The sequence below is a fragment of the Poromitra crassiceps genome (assembly GCF_964638095.1).
Source record: "Poromitra crassiceps genome assembly, chromosome: 28".
Classification (NCBI taxonomy): Eukaryota; Metazoa; Chordata; class Actinopteri; order Beryciformes; family Melamphaidae; genus Poromitra; species Poromitra crassiceps.
Window position 1 is genome coordinate 16,511,842 of NC_139651.1, and position 15,000 is coordinate 16,526,841.

Below are 15,000 nucleotides of genomic sequence, written 5' to 3' on the forward strand. Positions count from 1 at the left end.
ATACGCTGCTTTGTTGCTGCTGTCAGCACCATACAGCAGGTCTGTGTTGGCAGTGGATTGTGCTGTCAGTACCATACAGCAGGTCTGTGTTGGCAGTGGGTTGTGCTGTCAGCACCATACAGCAGGTCTGTGTTGGCAGTGGATTGTGCTGTCAGCACCATACAGCAGGTCTGTGTTGGCAGTGGATTGTGTTGTCACCACCATACAGCAGGTCTGTGTTGGCAGTGGATTGTGCTGTCAGCACCATACAGCAGGTCTATGTTGGCAGTGGATTGTGCTGTCAGCACCATACAGCAGGTCTGTGTTGGCAGTGGGTTGTGCTGTCACCACCATACAGCAGGTCTGTGTTGGCAGTGGGTTGTGCTGTCAGCACCATACAGCAGGTCTGTGTTGGCAGTGGATTGTGCTGTCAGCACCATACAGCAGGTCTGTGTTGGCAGTGGATTGTGTTGTCACCACCATACAGCAGGTCTGTGTTGGCAGTGGATTGTGCTGTCAGCACCATACAGCAGGTCTATGTTGGCAGTGGATTGTGCTGTCAGCACCATACAGCAGGTCTGTGTTGGCAGTGGGTTGTGCTGTCACCACCATACAGCAGGTCTGTGTTGACAGTGGGTTGTGCTGTCAGCACCATACAGCAGGTCTGTGTTGGCAGTGGATTGTGCTGTCAGCACCATACAGCAGGTCTGTGTTGACAGTGGGTTGTGCTGTCAGTACCATACAGCAGGTCTGTGTTGGCAGTGGATTGTGCTGTCAGCACCATACAGCAGGTCTGTGTTGGCAGTGGATTGTGCTGTCAGCACCATACAGCAGGTCTGTGTTGGCAGTGGATTGTGCTGTCAGCACCATACAGCAGGTCTGTGTTGGCAGTGGATTGTGCTGTCAGCAGCACCATACAGCAGGTCTGTGTTGGCAGTGGATTGTGCTGTCAGTACCATACAGCAGCAGGTCTGTGTTGGCAGTGGGTTGTGCTGTCAGCACCATACAGCAGGTCTGTGTTGGCAGTGGATTGTGCTGTCAGCACCATACAGCAGGTCTGTGTTGCCAGTGGATTGTGCTGTCAGCAGCACCATACAGCAGGTCTGTGTTGGCAGTGGATTGTGCTGTCAGTACCATACAGCAGCAGGTCTGTGTTGGCAGTGGGTTGTGCTGTCAGCACCATACAGCAGGTCTGTGTTGGCAGTGGGTTGTGCTGTCACCACCATACAGCAGGTCTGTGTTGGCAGTGGGTTGTGCTGTCACCACCATACAGCAGGTCTGTGTTGGCAGTGGGTTGTGCTGTCAGCACCATACAGCAGGTCTGTGTTGGCAGTGGATTGTGCTGTCAGTACCATACAGCAGGTCTGTGTTGGCAGTGGGTTGTGCTGTCAGTACCATACAGCAGGTCTGTGTTGGCAGTGGGTTGTGCTGTCAGCACCATACAGCAGGTCTATGTTGGCAGTGGATTGTGCTGTCAGCACCATACAGCAGGTCTGTGTTGGCAGTGGATTGTGCTGTCAGTACCATACAGCAGGTCTGTGTTGGCAGTGGGTTGTGCTGTCAGTTTGTAATGAGTGATCAGTGTCTGCTCTGGTTCTCTCTCTCCCCTGCCCCCCGCCAGCAGTGGGACGTCTGCGACGTAAGAAGCGCATTCCCTTCTCTTTCAACCTCTCTCCCATCCTCACCAAATCTAAGTCTCCGTTTGTTGTTGACGACTCTACGTCTAGCGATGATGACTTGAGTAAGTATGCTAGCCTTAGCGGCAGTAGAAAATAGCAGTGATGCCAGAACCAGAACAGTAGCTGTTCCCCAGTAGAGACCTCTGCTCAGTCCGATGCAGGGTCAGAGCCCTGGACCTGCCTTCCCTCTGCAAGGTGCTGTAACCCAGACTCAAAGGCCTCCAGGCCGGGTTCACACACTGTGCGATGTGTGAATATGAAAGTTAAATACGTGTTATAATCATTGGATTTATATAGCGCCTTTCCAAGGCTTAAAGCACTGACACAGTATGATTATTCGTTCACACCATTCGTACCGGTGGTGGCAGCCACACATTGGCACTCAACGGCCCCTCCGAACCACCATCATTCATGTCTACATTCATACCAATCATACGAGGCAAGGAGGGTTAAGTGTCTTGCCCAGGGACACAACGATTAACAGCTGGGAGAGAGCGGGGATCGAACCGCCAACCCTTGCGTCATTGGCCGACCCGCTCTACCTCCTGAGCTAAAGCCGCCTCCCGTGTTGCTTGTCCACCTGAAAAGGATGCAGTTGACATTGTGAAGTGGGTTTGGTTCAACTAAGCATTAAGCGCATCATAAGGGCCAAAAGTTCAGCTGCAGCCAACTTTTTCACAAACAAACCACGTATATGCTGAGTGTTTTTTCAAGTTGCTTGCAGTGTGAATGCATGATTAGAACGGGCTTGTCGAGGAGTTGAGCTTTACCTCCATCTTTTACCTCGGGTAGTAGGCTTTGTGCTCATCCCTAGTGAATCAAATGTCATTAGATCACACGGCTCCTCCTGTCACCTGTAGTTAAAGACCCTGAGCCGTTCCTCCCTGTTCTCAATCCTTTTCGGGTCTCCCTGACTGCGTTGCTATCAACACAGGCAGGCCAAAGCTCCGCCCTCTTTGTCTTGTTTGTCTTTCTGATACAGAGCAGGCCAGCCATGCTTTGCATATTTGTGTGTAAATCAGAATATTTGGTTGAAATGGGCCTTTAGAAAGAGGTGAGGTTGTTCACTGGAATGTAGGCATGACCACACTTAACTCATTCAGTGCCAGCCACTTTTGGAGAACGGATGCTCCCAGTGCCAGAGTTTTCAGAGCGTTTTCAGTGATTTCTCGAGGCCCACAGAATATTGTGTGATATTACTATGTAAACACCGAACACGCACAAGAACGAGCTGGCTCTATTGTATCATCAGCAAAAAAAAGTTTATTGATACCATTTTCCGTTCTTTAGTTATGAGCCGGAGAAGATAGGTTGTTTTCAGCGTTTTCAGGCTTTTCAAATTATTAGCTGAGATAATCCGCCTTTTGTGAAATGCAGCATTTCAAGCACATTCACTGAGTCTGAAGATAATATTTTCTGATGTAGTGACGTAGTTGTTGTGTGATGCCCTGCGTGCACCACCCCCCTCCCCCCCTCCCCCCGTAAACTCCTCCCCACACTGCACACAGCCTCACGCAACCATTATATTTTCGGAGTGCTGCGTTTGTGTGCTGCTGTCGGCTCTCAGCGCCACAGCAGGGAAGAGCCAACCCGGATTGCTGAATGGTTTGGCGTCAGGGGCTGCTTTCCTGTCTGCTAATCGGGTGGAGAAACTATACAGACAGACAGACAGACAGACAGGGACAGAGGGGCTCAGTTGTGAGCGCGGATTGACTCCTGTTCGGAGCCAATGTCAGCTCCCGCGACAGAGCAAATGGCTCTGGGAGCATGCATCGGGTTGTCTTTGATCCACGGCTTTTAGGCTGTTTCTCGGACCTGTCTCTAATCTGGACTGCACCGAGCAAGCACTGTCGCCACCTAATGAGTCCGTAAAATAGGTTATACACCTCCAATAGCTACTATAGTTGTACAGGAGCTGCGGAAGGCTTTGATCGACGTCCCACCGTCAAAAAACGCATTGGACGTCGAAGGACGTCCGTGGCATTCTACGTCACTATTTAATTGGACGTCGAAGGACGTCCATGGCATTCAATGAGTTATCTGATACCAAATAAGTACAGACTCTGTGCTGATTATTTGGAAACGTCTCTAATGTATGTTTTGATTTCCATATATTCGTTTTTTAATTCATATTCTGTGTTCAGACTGAAGCCACAGCTAGGCTGGAATCAGGGAGAGAGCTCCAAAATGCCATCTGGAACAAACACTTCATCAATAAGAGTCTTTCTTCCCCTTAAGTTTTCTCCAGGGAATGTCTGTGCCACAACCCTGCTTACCTTTACCGTGCATGATGCTTCCCATGAAAACTCACTCACTTCTGCTGTTGGCCACTAAGCAGCTCCCCTGGAACACCTAAAGGTTCAACACCTTACACCTGTTCAGGTGCTCCCCTAGAACAGGGGTTCCCAACCTTTTTTGTGCCAAGGACCGGTAGATACATGGAAAAAAAAAGTTGCGGACCGGTTGTCAATTTTAATGGTTTTAGTTGCATATATATTTACTCACCAGGTGGCGACAAAGGGTAAATAACAGCCTTTTGTGTTGTACTGTATGTAGCCTATACAGTATTTATGTTTTTGTTTCAACTACAAACATAAATAAACGCCAACTTGAAACTATGTTTCAACTACCACACACAGCCTATAATATGTTTATTATAGGCCGGTACCAAATGCGTTGCGGCCCGGTACCGGTCCGCGGCCCGGTGGTTGGGGACCACTGCCCTAGAACACCTAAAGGTGAAATGCCTTACACCTGTTCAGGTGCTCCCCTGGAACACCTAAAGCTTCAACGCCTTACTTATTGGCATTAAAGGTAGTTGTGGAGGGAGAGGAGGGCATGTCTCACTCTTTTGCCATGTCCAGAGTTTTATTTGTTTATTTTATTTGTTTATTTTGTTTATTTGACAGGGACGATGGACAGTCACAAACTGTCCCAGAATTAGCTAGGAAGTGAAATTTAATCTGCAGTCCCAGCTGAGGTTTGAACTACCCTGTTCACAAGCTTGATTATCTAACCATTAGGCCAGTGAGGTCATTAACTTGCATTTAATGGTGGCAGGATGGCGTAGCGGTTAGTGAGCTCATCCCCCAACCAGAGCTTCTCAGGTTCAACAGCAAGTGTGCCCTTTATTACCATGATACCTGGCTGACCCCGCTCCCCAACCAGAGGAGGACAGAAGATTTCCCCCTGGGCTGATGAATAGAGGATTAAAACATCATCATAGACATGATGATCTGTTTGTCTGAAGGTCTGTCCTAGTGCTCATCTCCTCTCCTGTTTCATTCCAGGTATGAGGTCATTTTCCAGCGCCTCTGGATCCCTGGCATACAGGTCAGTGCCTCTGGATCTGCTGCTGTTCACTGCTCAGATGCCTTCATCTCAGATCATGAGCGCATCTGAGATCTGCACACTCTAAACAAACAGGGTTCCATATACTACCAGAAAATAATCTTTATCCTGAAGTTTTGTTGTTGTTGTTGTTGTTGATGAACAAGTCAGGGGTTTCTTTGAGTTATTATTACTGTAGAACCACTACTCACCAAAGACCTTCCTTTTTCTGCTTGTACGACTGTATGGATTGTGAAACCACCCTATCTGAGATAGTTCAAAGTGTGTGTGTCTTCCAGCATATCAGAGGAGGAGCCTGGTCCTCTGCGGAGCGACGCTGAGGGGAAGAATGTGACGAAGGTCAGCCGGACCTTCAGCTACCTCAAGAACAAGATGTCTAAGAAAACCAGGGTGAGGAAACATGGAGTTGTGTGAGCTACATCAAAAGATTTCAAAGGGATTCAGATTGGGTTGATAAGCATTGCTATAGAACAGGGGTTTTCAAAGTCCAAGACTGTGGGCCTCCCCCAAGACAAAGCGTGGAAAAAGCTCGCCCCTCGCTCAATTTCCAGCTTTAAATATGATTTTTAAGTCATGTTCATGTGATGATGTGCTTTCAACTTGCTGTTTTGATCTGTAGCATAGCATGGTGATAACACCACTGATCATATCTGATCTGTAGCATAGCATGGTGATAACACCACTGATAATATCTGATTTCGAGATGATGGACGATGCATTTGTATTCGATGGCCGCGCATATTTATTTGAGCTGGAATAACCTTATATGGATTACAAACAAACTGTGGAGCTGCTATCTACCAATGTGACGGACAGCAAACAGAGCAGCTGCAGCAAGGTAAATACATCGTTCATTTTCCTCATTGTCTCTATGATATAATAACGATATGAGCCGCGGTGTGTCAGAAAATAAGCCATTTACACGACGTAAATAGACACATTTCACATGCCCCGTATTCCTCATTTACAGTTCAAAACATATTATCGTTTCAACGCATGTCGATCAAACCAAACTGATCAAAGTGACTTAATAAAAGTCATATTTAAAGCTGGAAATAAGGTCCGGGTTGTAAAAAAAAACAGAAATCTCCTTTAAGCAGCTTGGTGATTTTCTCTCTGTGGTGAAGAAGTCAACCCACAAATGAACTGTTTTGTTCAGTGATTCTTAGTTACAGCAACACTGCTACCACAGCAGGAGCTTTTCAAGTCTACCTAGTTTTCAGCCTGCCTGAGTGTATCCTGAGGACGCAAAGAGCCAAGCACATGAGTCCCTCCAGGGAAGGACGGCTCATCGAGCTCCAGGCTGCTCTTGACCCTCATCCCACCTCACATTATACACTACCTAACTAACACACATTGACCCTGGAGCTTCCCACTACAACCACAGCCTTCTACTGGTGGCATTGAGCAACTGCACTGGAGCACTTAGAGTTAAGTGCCTTGATCAATTAGCTATTTATTGAAGGAAGAGAGAGTATTTCTCATGACTTTCCATCCATTATGTTCCCATGAGATCCAGGTGTTGAACCAGCAACATTCTGGTCACAACCCTACATCTCCAACCTCTGGTCCACCACTGTGCTCTCATTTACCTTATCTGTAAATGATAATGTCTTATCTTTCGGGAATAGAGTAGGCCTTTTTTGCATAGTAAGTGTAAGTGAGCAAAATTAGAAAACATAACTCACACTAGTTGGTTATGACTCTCCTAAGAAAACATATATTCAACAAAGCTGGTTATTGTTTTGTTATTGTTATGATATTGCTTTTTTTTTTTTGCTGTTGCAGCTGCAGACAAAGATATGATCACAATCCTGATTATTCTATGAACTCTTTTCATGATTATTAGTTTTGATGAGAAATTATTTGCTGCACAATATTTTCCATCTTATATCCACATGTCCAAGCTTCTTGTGATTTAGAAACTGCAGTAGTACCACAGTATTTTGCCATTTGGAAATTGCGGTACTCAATATTTCAATTTGGATATTGTCGTAGTAAAATATTGCAATTTAGATGATTGTGAAGGCCTAGCAGAAACAAACAAGGCACGGAGAGGCGGACAGGAAGTAAAGCAGTAAGACGGAGTTTACTGTTTTGTTTATCTCCTCTGTCTGACTTCAGTCAGCGCTTTGCTTTAAAGTGACAGAAGGAGTCTGAAGCTTAGCTCAGCATGGCCTGTGTCTGGTTCCTCTATCTCCCAACAGAAGAACCAACCTGTTAGCTCAGCATGGCCTGTGTCTGGTTCCTCTATCTCCCAACAGAAGAACCAACCTGTTAGCTCAGCATGGCCTGTGTCTGGTTCCTCTATCTCCCAACAGAAGAACCAACCTGAGCTCAGCATGGCCTGTGTCTGGTTCCTCTATCTCCCAACAGAAGAACCAACCTGAGCTCAGCATGGCCTGTGTCTGGTTCCTCTATCTCCCAACAGAAGAACCAACCTGAGCTCAGCATGGCCTGTGTCTGGTTCCTCTATCTCCCAACAGAAGAACCAACCTGAGCTCAGCATGGCCTGTGTCTGGTTCCTCTATCTCCCAACAGAAGAACCAACCTGTTAGCTCAGCATGGCCTGTGTCTGGTTCCTCTATCTCCCAACAGAAGAACCAACCTGAGCTCAGCATGGCCTGTGTCTGGTTCCTCTATCTCCCAACAGAAGAACCAACCTGAGCTCAGCATGGCCTGTGTCTGGTTCCTCTATCTCCCAACAGAAGAACCAACCTGAGCTCAGCATGGCCTGTGTCTGGTTCCTCTATCTCCCAACAGAAGAACCAACCTGAGCTCAGCATGGCCTGTGTCTGGTTCCTCTATCTCCCAACAGAAGAACCAACCTGAGCTCAGCATGGCCTGTGTCTGGTTCCTCTATCTCCCAACAGAAGAACCAACCTGAGCTCAGCATGGCCTGTGTCTGGTTCCTCTATCTCCCAACAGAAGAACCAACCTGTTAGCTCAGCATGGCCTGTGTCTGGTTCCTCTATCTCCCAACAGAAGAACCAACCTGTTAGCTCAGCATGGCCTGTGTCTGGTTCCTCTATCTCCCAACAGAAGAACCAACCTGTTAGTTCAGCATGGCCTGTGTCTGGTTCCTCTATCTCCCAACAGAAGAACCAACCTGTTAGCTCAGCATGGCCTGTGTCTGGTTCCTCTATCTCCCAACAGAAGAACCAACCTGTTGTGGCTGCAATGGGCTTCCTCAGCATTACAGATTGCATGCATAGCAGATAGTAAATATTTTTATTGAAGTCCATCTCTCATTTAGGAGAATATCAGGAAGTCTTGAAAATCACCAGACATGTTTCATTTATCAGGCCTCTCTTAGCTCATCCTCTCTTTGATGTTTTATTCCTTTGGTTCCTCCCTGTCAGACAACCCTGAATTCCTCTATCGATATATATTTATGTATATATATCTATATATATATCTATATATATTTATGTATATAGATCGATATATATTTATGTATATAGATCGATATATATTTATGTATATAGATCGATATATATTTATGTATATACAGTAGATCGATATATATTTATGTATATACAGTAGATCGATATATATTTATGTATATATATCTATAGATACTGTATATCTATATATCTATAGATATATCTATAGATATATCTATAGATATATAGATCGAGTCGGGCTGCAACTAACCACTATTTTCATTGTGGATTAATCTCTCGAGTATTTTCTTGATTCATCAATTAGTTGTTTGGCCGACAAAATGGTGAAAAACTTTGTCAGTGTTTCCCAAACCCCAAGATGACATCCTCAAATGTCTTTGGGGGGTTTGTTCTGTTTTTACTTATTGCTCAGTATGTTTTTACCCGATTTTAATACTTGATATTTATTTTGATGTTGTTTTACTACAGTGAAGTTGAGTGGGCTCCGAGTACAAGAATCTCATTGCAGGTGACAGCTGTTTTCGATGTTGCCGGTATATGACGACAATAAAGTTGAAAGTTGAACTTGAACTTGAGAGGAGGATGTAGCAGGTTGGTCGTTTCATCATAGCGTCTGTACCAAACTTCAGGGTCATTGCAGAAAGAGCACTTGTTGCAGAGAGCCAGTCACTTCCTCATTGCAGCTTCCCCCGGTGGAGCTCGGGTGTGCCGGTATAGCTTAGTCCACTCATCCGCTCGGACAGAGCGTCGGATGTTCTACACGAGGTTCTTAGAGGGCCTGGGATGTTCTACACGAGGTTCTTAGAGGGCCCGGGATGTTACACAGGAGGTTCTTAGAGGGCCATGGCTTCTCGCTGAAGCGGAGAAGTTGGCGGCAGGTAGGCTGATGAAGTGTTTTCTTTGGATTCTTACTCAAATTTGAGTGAATGATGATATGTCGAAAGAGAAAAGTCCCCATGGCTTTAGTGCACTGTGGTGAGCTCATTGTCTGTTACAGTATATGTCTCTCAATGCATTCCTGTTTGTTTTAATTAAGGCTCTTGAAAAGTATTAAAAGTTGATGAATCAATTTAGGGAAAATGAAGGCCCTTAAAAAGTCTTAAAAAGTCTTAATCACCATTTGAGGAGCGATTACATTTTGTAGCCGATTGTGTAAAAAAGAATTGGCATATATCTCATATCGATCGCAGACCCCTGAATTGAATCAAAGTCGTATCGTGGCAGATTTTGTGATGTCAGCAAATATCGTATTGTTGTCTAAAGAATCGATATAATATCGTATCGTGATGAAACTTGTGATTCACACACCTGTCGCTGAATGTGAGGAACGTGGTGTATGAGTTCTTAAAATATATTGAAAGGGTCTTAAAAAGGTCTTGAATTTAACCTCAGGATTCCGGCATACGACCAGAGATTAAACTAATCTCTGGTTTACATCGTCAAAGGTGATTACTTTTCCCTGTGCGTCTGTGACTTTGCATAAACAGAGACTTTTGCTGAGAATCTTCCCGGCTTCGAATGCGTTTCCAAACGTTACTCGGCTTCCAATGTGCAACCGTTTTTGACGTGGTATTTCCCCGCTGTCTTGGTTGCTTGGTTACACAGCTACTGTTGCAGGAAGTGCGAATGAATGGATGCCAAGTGTTGTAATGGCTGTAAATGTAAACGGCTCTTTGACTCGGCCTTGTGGTATCTCAAAGCTGTTGAATTAAAATAATGAGCACTTAATACAGTAACGTCTGAGCTTTTGCGGTTCCTCTCAAAGCCGAGAGGCCCCAAAGCTGGAAACTCCATTCTGCCATTTCCTCTGGGTTTGGGTGGAGTCTCTGTGATGTCAATCCAACAGAATAAAAGAGCTGTGTTCTGTTCTGTTCTCCTCTGCATCACTTTACTGGGTCGTGATTCAGCAGCGCCGCGGAGACACCACCAAACAAACCGCTTTAAACAGCACTTCCTCACCCGGTGGCTTTTTAGAGAGGCCGCCCCTCCCTGCTTAAAGGAAAGGTCAAAGGTTGGATTCCCAGCCAATGTGTGGCCATCAGTCGTCAAAAGTGTGTGATGTCACAGTGATGTCACAGTGTCCTTGCGTAAGACACTGAAGCCCTTTCTTCCCCTTTCTCTGAATAGGAGCTTCGGCTAAATGACTCAAATGTACAAAAGGAATAGCGTCGTCCGTTATTTAGTGGTGGGGGGGGGGGGGGGGGTCCCACTGTGTTTTGGCTCAGACAAACTGCTAAAGAGACCATCTTAAAAAAAGATGAATTTGTTGCCAACATAAATGAGGCATGGTTTAATAAGCTAAGCCTCCTGCTGTGTGCAGCATCAGACTTTTTGTGTTTCTCTGCTGGATTCAGATGGCAGCCGGCCAAAACGCTGAGATGTGTTGTCAGTGTCTGTTAACCCATTGATACCTGATGCAGCATTTGCGTGTATATCCCTCATTTGTGTGTGTATCCCTTTAAGATCGCGAACCGCGTTAACGCGGTTCGCGATCTTAAAGGGATACACACACAAATGCTGCATCAGGTATCAATGGGTTAAGTTAGTCTCCTCCACAGATCACTACAGTGTGTGTTATGCTTGGTGTTTGGAGTCCTGTGGTGTTGTCAACGTGCACTTGGCTGTTCATATCGTGAAGACATGGTTGTGTTTTTGTGTTGTGTGTTCTCACCATGTGTCACTTCCTGTGCAGGAAAAGGACCGGGACAAAAAGGAGAAAGACAGAGAGAGCAAGGAGAAGGACAAGAGGACGCTGAACGGACATGTCTTCACGTCGCTGGGCTCGTCCCCGGCCCAGGCTGCCCGCTGCTCCCAGTGTACCAAGGCCTTCAACACCAAGGAGACTTTCCACTGCACACGTAAGACCACGCCTCCTCTTTCTCTCTCTCTTTCTTTCTTTTCGTCTTTCTCTCTCTCTCGTGGACCAGGGGGGGGATTTTTATCTTTGCAGAGATGTGTGGGTGGGGCTATGTCTTTTTCTCTGCTGTTGATTGGTTTGTTGTTGCTGCTGCTGTGGTTTCCTGTGGGGGGGTGTGACCGTGTGGGCGGGTCATTGCAGCCACGTGTGAGTTTTAACTTTGTATTTTAAGTGACGGTGATGTTTTCTTAAAGTAATATCAGAGGTTTCTTTCTTTCTTTCTGATGCTTGTGGAAACTAAAGCACTGATCAGGGTCCTGATGCTTGTGGAGAGCACTGATCAGGGTCCCTATCTGCTGTAAGATTGCTGTCATTTAAAACCACGCTAAGCTGTGATAGGTCACAGTCACACAGAGAACTGCCAGACGGAGAACGGAAATCAAGTGTTTAGCAGGGGTTTGGTCCAGCTTCAGGGATGCTTTGACATTGACTCTGTGTCTGAACCCTATTGGAGGGACGCCACACTCTAAGCATGATGGGACATTAATTGATTAATTATCTTAGGGACCAGGGCCCAGTTGCACAAGCACCTTAAGTTAAGTTTTCCCTTAGGGTCAGAGTTAAGGTGTCCATAAAATAGAATCGGCTGCACAAAACACCCTTAAATCTTGTGCTTAATGTTTTCCTCAAAATGTTTTAACCTTATGGAGAAGATTTAAGGGTGTTTTGTGCAGCCGATTCTATTTTATGGACACCTTAACTCTGACCTAACCGAATCTTAACCTAAGGTGCTTTGTGCAACTGGTCCCAGACCTGTGTGGAAGCACCTGCTTCCAATACTTGACATCCCTCATTTACTGAAGTGTCTTTACTTTGGCAGTTAGCTGTAACTGCCTGCGGTGTGAATGTGAATGTGAATGTAAACCACACACACACGTTGTTGTTGAAGCGGCTTCATGTTCTGTATGAAGTGAATGAACATGGCTGCTTAGTCATGTAACCCAGTCAGGCGTCACCACTACAAACAACAGCAAAACAGTTGTGTGTTGTTTTGCCCAAAGAGGATGTCGTTTATTGCAGGAACCTTGGCGGAGCCCCAAAAGAACGTAGACAAAAGGAGAGAGCAGCTCTGTGCTGGATCCCAGCGCTCCTCTCTGCCTCCTCTCTACGCTCACAATGTGCCACGCCCTCAGACTGGCACAGTCAGTCTGCTTTGGATTGTAGGAGCCACAGAAGCTGTGAGGGTCTTTTTTCAGCCTGCAGATGTTTGGCTGATGTCCACTCAGCAGACCAACACAGTGATGCTTTGTCTGAGATGAGCTGGAGTTACTGAGACGTTCTGACATCCAGCGGGTAACAATCCCCATAAAACCAATTCAGAGCGGAAAACCATTGTAGTGCAGGAATGTTAAGATGGTTTTGCTGTGGTGCTCATTCTCAAGCCATCTATCACATAGCATACAGTACACACACAGCTCCGTACAGTAACATGAGTTGATACACTTTTAACATGTTGGCCCAAGTTGGATTTGAACCCCTAACCCTGACAGTGCCTTGCAGAAGAGCACAATGTCAACAACATGTTGGAATGTCTGATAGATTTTCAGTTTTCTGCATCATGTCTTACATTTCTGTTCTTTGGGAAACATGCATGTCGGTCTGTGTGGGAACGCCCACAAAATGTTACTACGGCAACTAGGGCTGTGCGATTTTGCCTAAAACTAAAATTGACGATTTTTTCTCTCAAAACTCGATTTTCGATTTCGATTTCGATTTATTATACTATTATACTTCTCTAAACATTTGTTGCCCTGCAGAGCTCTTTTCCCCCCTTTTTTCCATAAGACAATTTACGCTTTTACTCTGAAGGTAGAACAACTCAACTTCCTGTTTTAGCTTGCAGCTGCTATGCTTAACTTCCTGGCTGTTGCTTGCTAACTTGACACTGGTGGATTTGCGTGTTCCTCCGTGAGATAATTATATTAGTGTCTAAGCGACCACCCGTGCTCGGAGTTATATCTGTACTAGAATAACACAAAGTCACAACAGGAATGCGTGGAACTGCGATAGCAGTTAGGGGGAAATTCAGACACACAGGGGACAGGTGAGTCAGCTGAGGCAGCCATGAATACAGCCAATCTATCAGTACTCGGTGGCCTCACGTGTTGTTTTGTTATTATGTGAACTGGCAACGTTTCATCGTCCGGTGATAATGTCTGTGTTCGTGTGCGCGCGTGAGTGTGTTGTGGCAATCGTTATCTTGTAGGCTACAGCCTGCAACAAGCTGCTTTTTGGTCGGAGGTGTTGAAATAAGTCCATTGTGCTGCTGTTTTTAGTAGCCAGTATCACAGCCTCTAGAGAGACTTTACACAAGTAGCAGCATGCGTACATGAGAGAGAGCCGCCCCGCGTAACGTACTTACCCTAGTTAAAGTGAAAATTAAAAAAAAAAAAAAAAAAAAAAAAAAAAAAAAAAAAACGATTTTACGATTTTCATTTTTTTAACATCGTCCTAACTAATTAATTCGATTACGATTCAAAATCGATTAATCGCACAGCCTTAACCGCAACCATATATCTCAATGGGCTGAGTCACCAAAGGACGGTGCGGCGGCTCTACACTACAGGATTGGGGATTCTAGAGCAGGTACATAGACGTCTGTTCAGATGTGCGTTTACTGCGGGGGTCAAATCCCCGATCCTGTCTGCCTGGGCTGGGCTCGCAGCTAAACGCTAACTATGCTGAAGGGGGAGAACGGGAGGATTTACCCCGCCCTGACCACGCCCCCAGCCAGCTACCCCAGCATCTATGACGAGACATCGACTCAACCTAATACCACTATAGCTCTGTTGTCTTTGAACTCTGAAACATGAACATGTCATAAGATTGATGGAGCATTGCTGTCGGGCTGTTTCTCTCACTGGTGCTTCCTGGTGCACTGCTTTAGTTTGGTACCTGGTGCACAGGTGCAGTGGCGTATAAAGAGGATCTTTTCACAGTCAGAAATCCACTCAACATGTAACACCACTCTTACAAAGTGACAGATGACACACAAACAACTAAGTCTGGTCGTAACTGTTAGTAGGATAGAAGACAACTTGAGTCCTTGGTTGACTACATGAGATCAGATTACTTGAGTTGACCTTTCGTATTTTATTTTTGTTTTGGAAATAAAATGCAAAAGAGGAAATAGAACATTTCCCATGCAACTTAATGTTTGAGTTTGTATGCGCCTGTGTGTCTGTGTGTGTGTGTGTGTGTGTGTGTGTGTGTGTGTGTCTCGTTCCTGAGTCTCTCTCTCTCTCTCTCTCATTTTTTCCCATCAGCAGTGTGTGTTACCCCTCGGTTGCATCACATGTTCTGTTCCAGTCTGGCTTTCATTAGTGGGCTGGTGGAGTTTCCTGGCCGCCTCTGGAAGCCAGTCCCCCCCCCCCCCCCCCCCCCCCCCCCCCACACACACACACACACACCCGCCCCCCCCTCCCCACACACACACACACACACACACACACACACACACACACACACACACACACACACACACACACACACCACAGTTTTCACTGAGTGTTCTTGTTGCTTGTTGTTTCTTCTTGCAGACTGTAATGCTTTTGTCCATAAGAGCTGCAGGGACAGTCTCCCTGTGTGTGCCAAGGTCAAGATGAAGGTGAGAGCATCGTCATCAAAGTGTCATTCCATTCACATCATGACATCATGATTAGTACTG

At 45.9% G+C, this 15,000-nt stretch overlaps 1 protein-coding gene across 1 annotated transcript in view; it reads left to right on the top strand.

The window, feature by feature from the left end:
- The window catches only part of LOC310799587 (uncharacterized protein), a gene marked incomplete at its 5' end in the record, with an annotated part of 135,589 nt that overhangs the window by 72,324 nt on the left and 48,265 nt on the right, over window positions 1-15,000 (top strand). Inside the window, 5 exon segments of the mRNA XM_083662176.1 lie at window positions 1,601-1,720; window positions 4,949-4,991; window positions 5,288-5,399; window positions 11,109-11,274; window positions 14,873-14,940. Of these exon segments, the coding sequence (XP_083518302.1) occupies window positions 1,601-1,720; window positions 4,949-4,991; window positions 5,288-5,399; window positions 11,109-11,274; window positions 14,873-14,940 (509 nt within the window).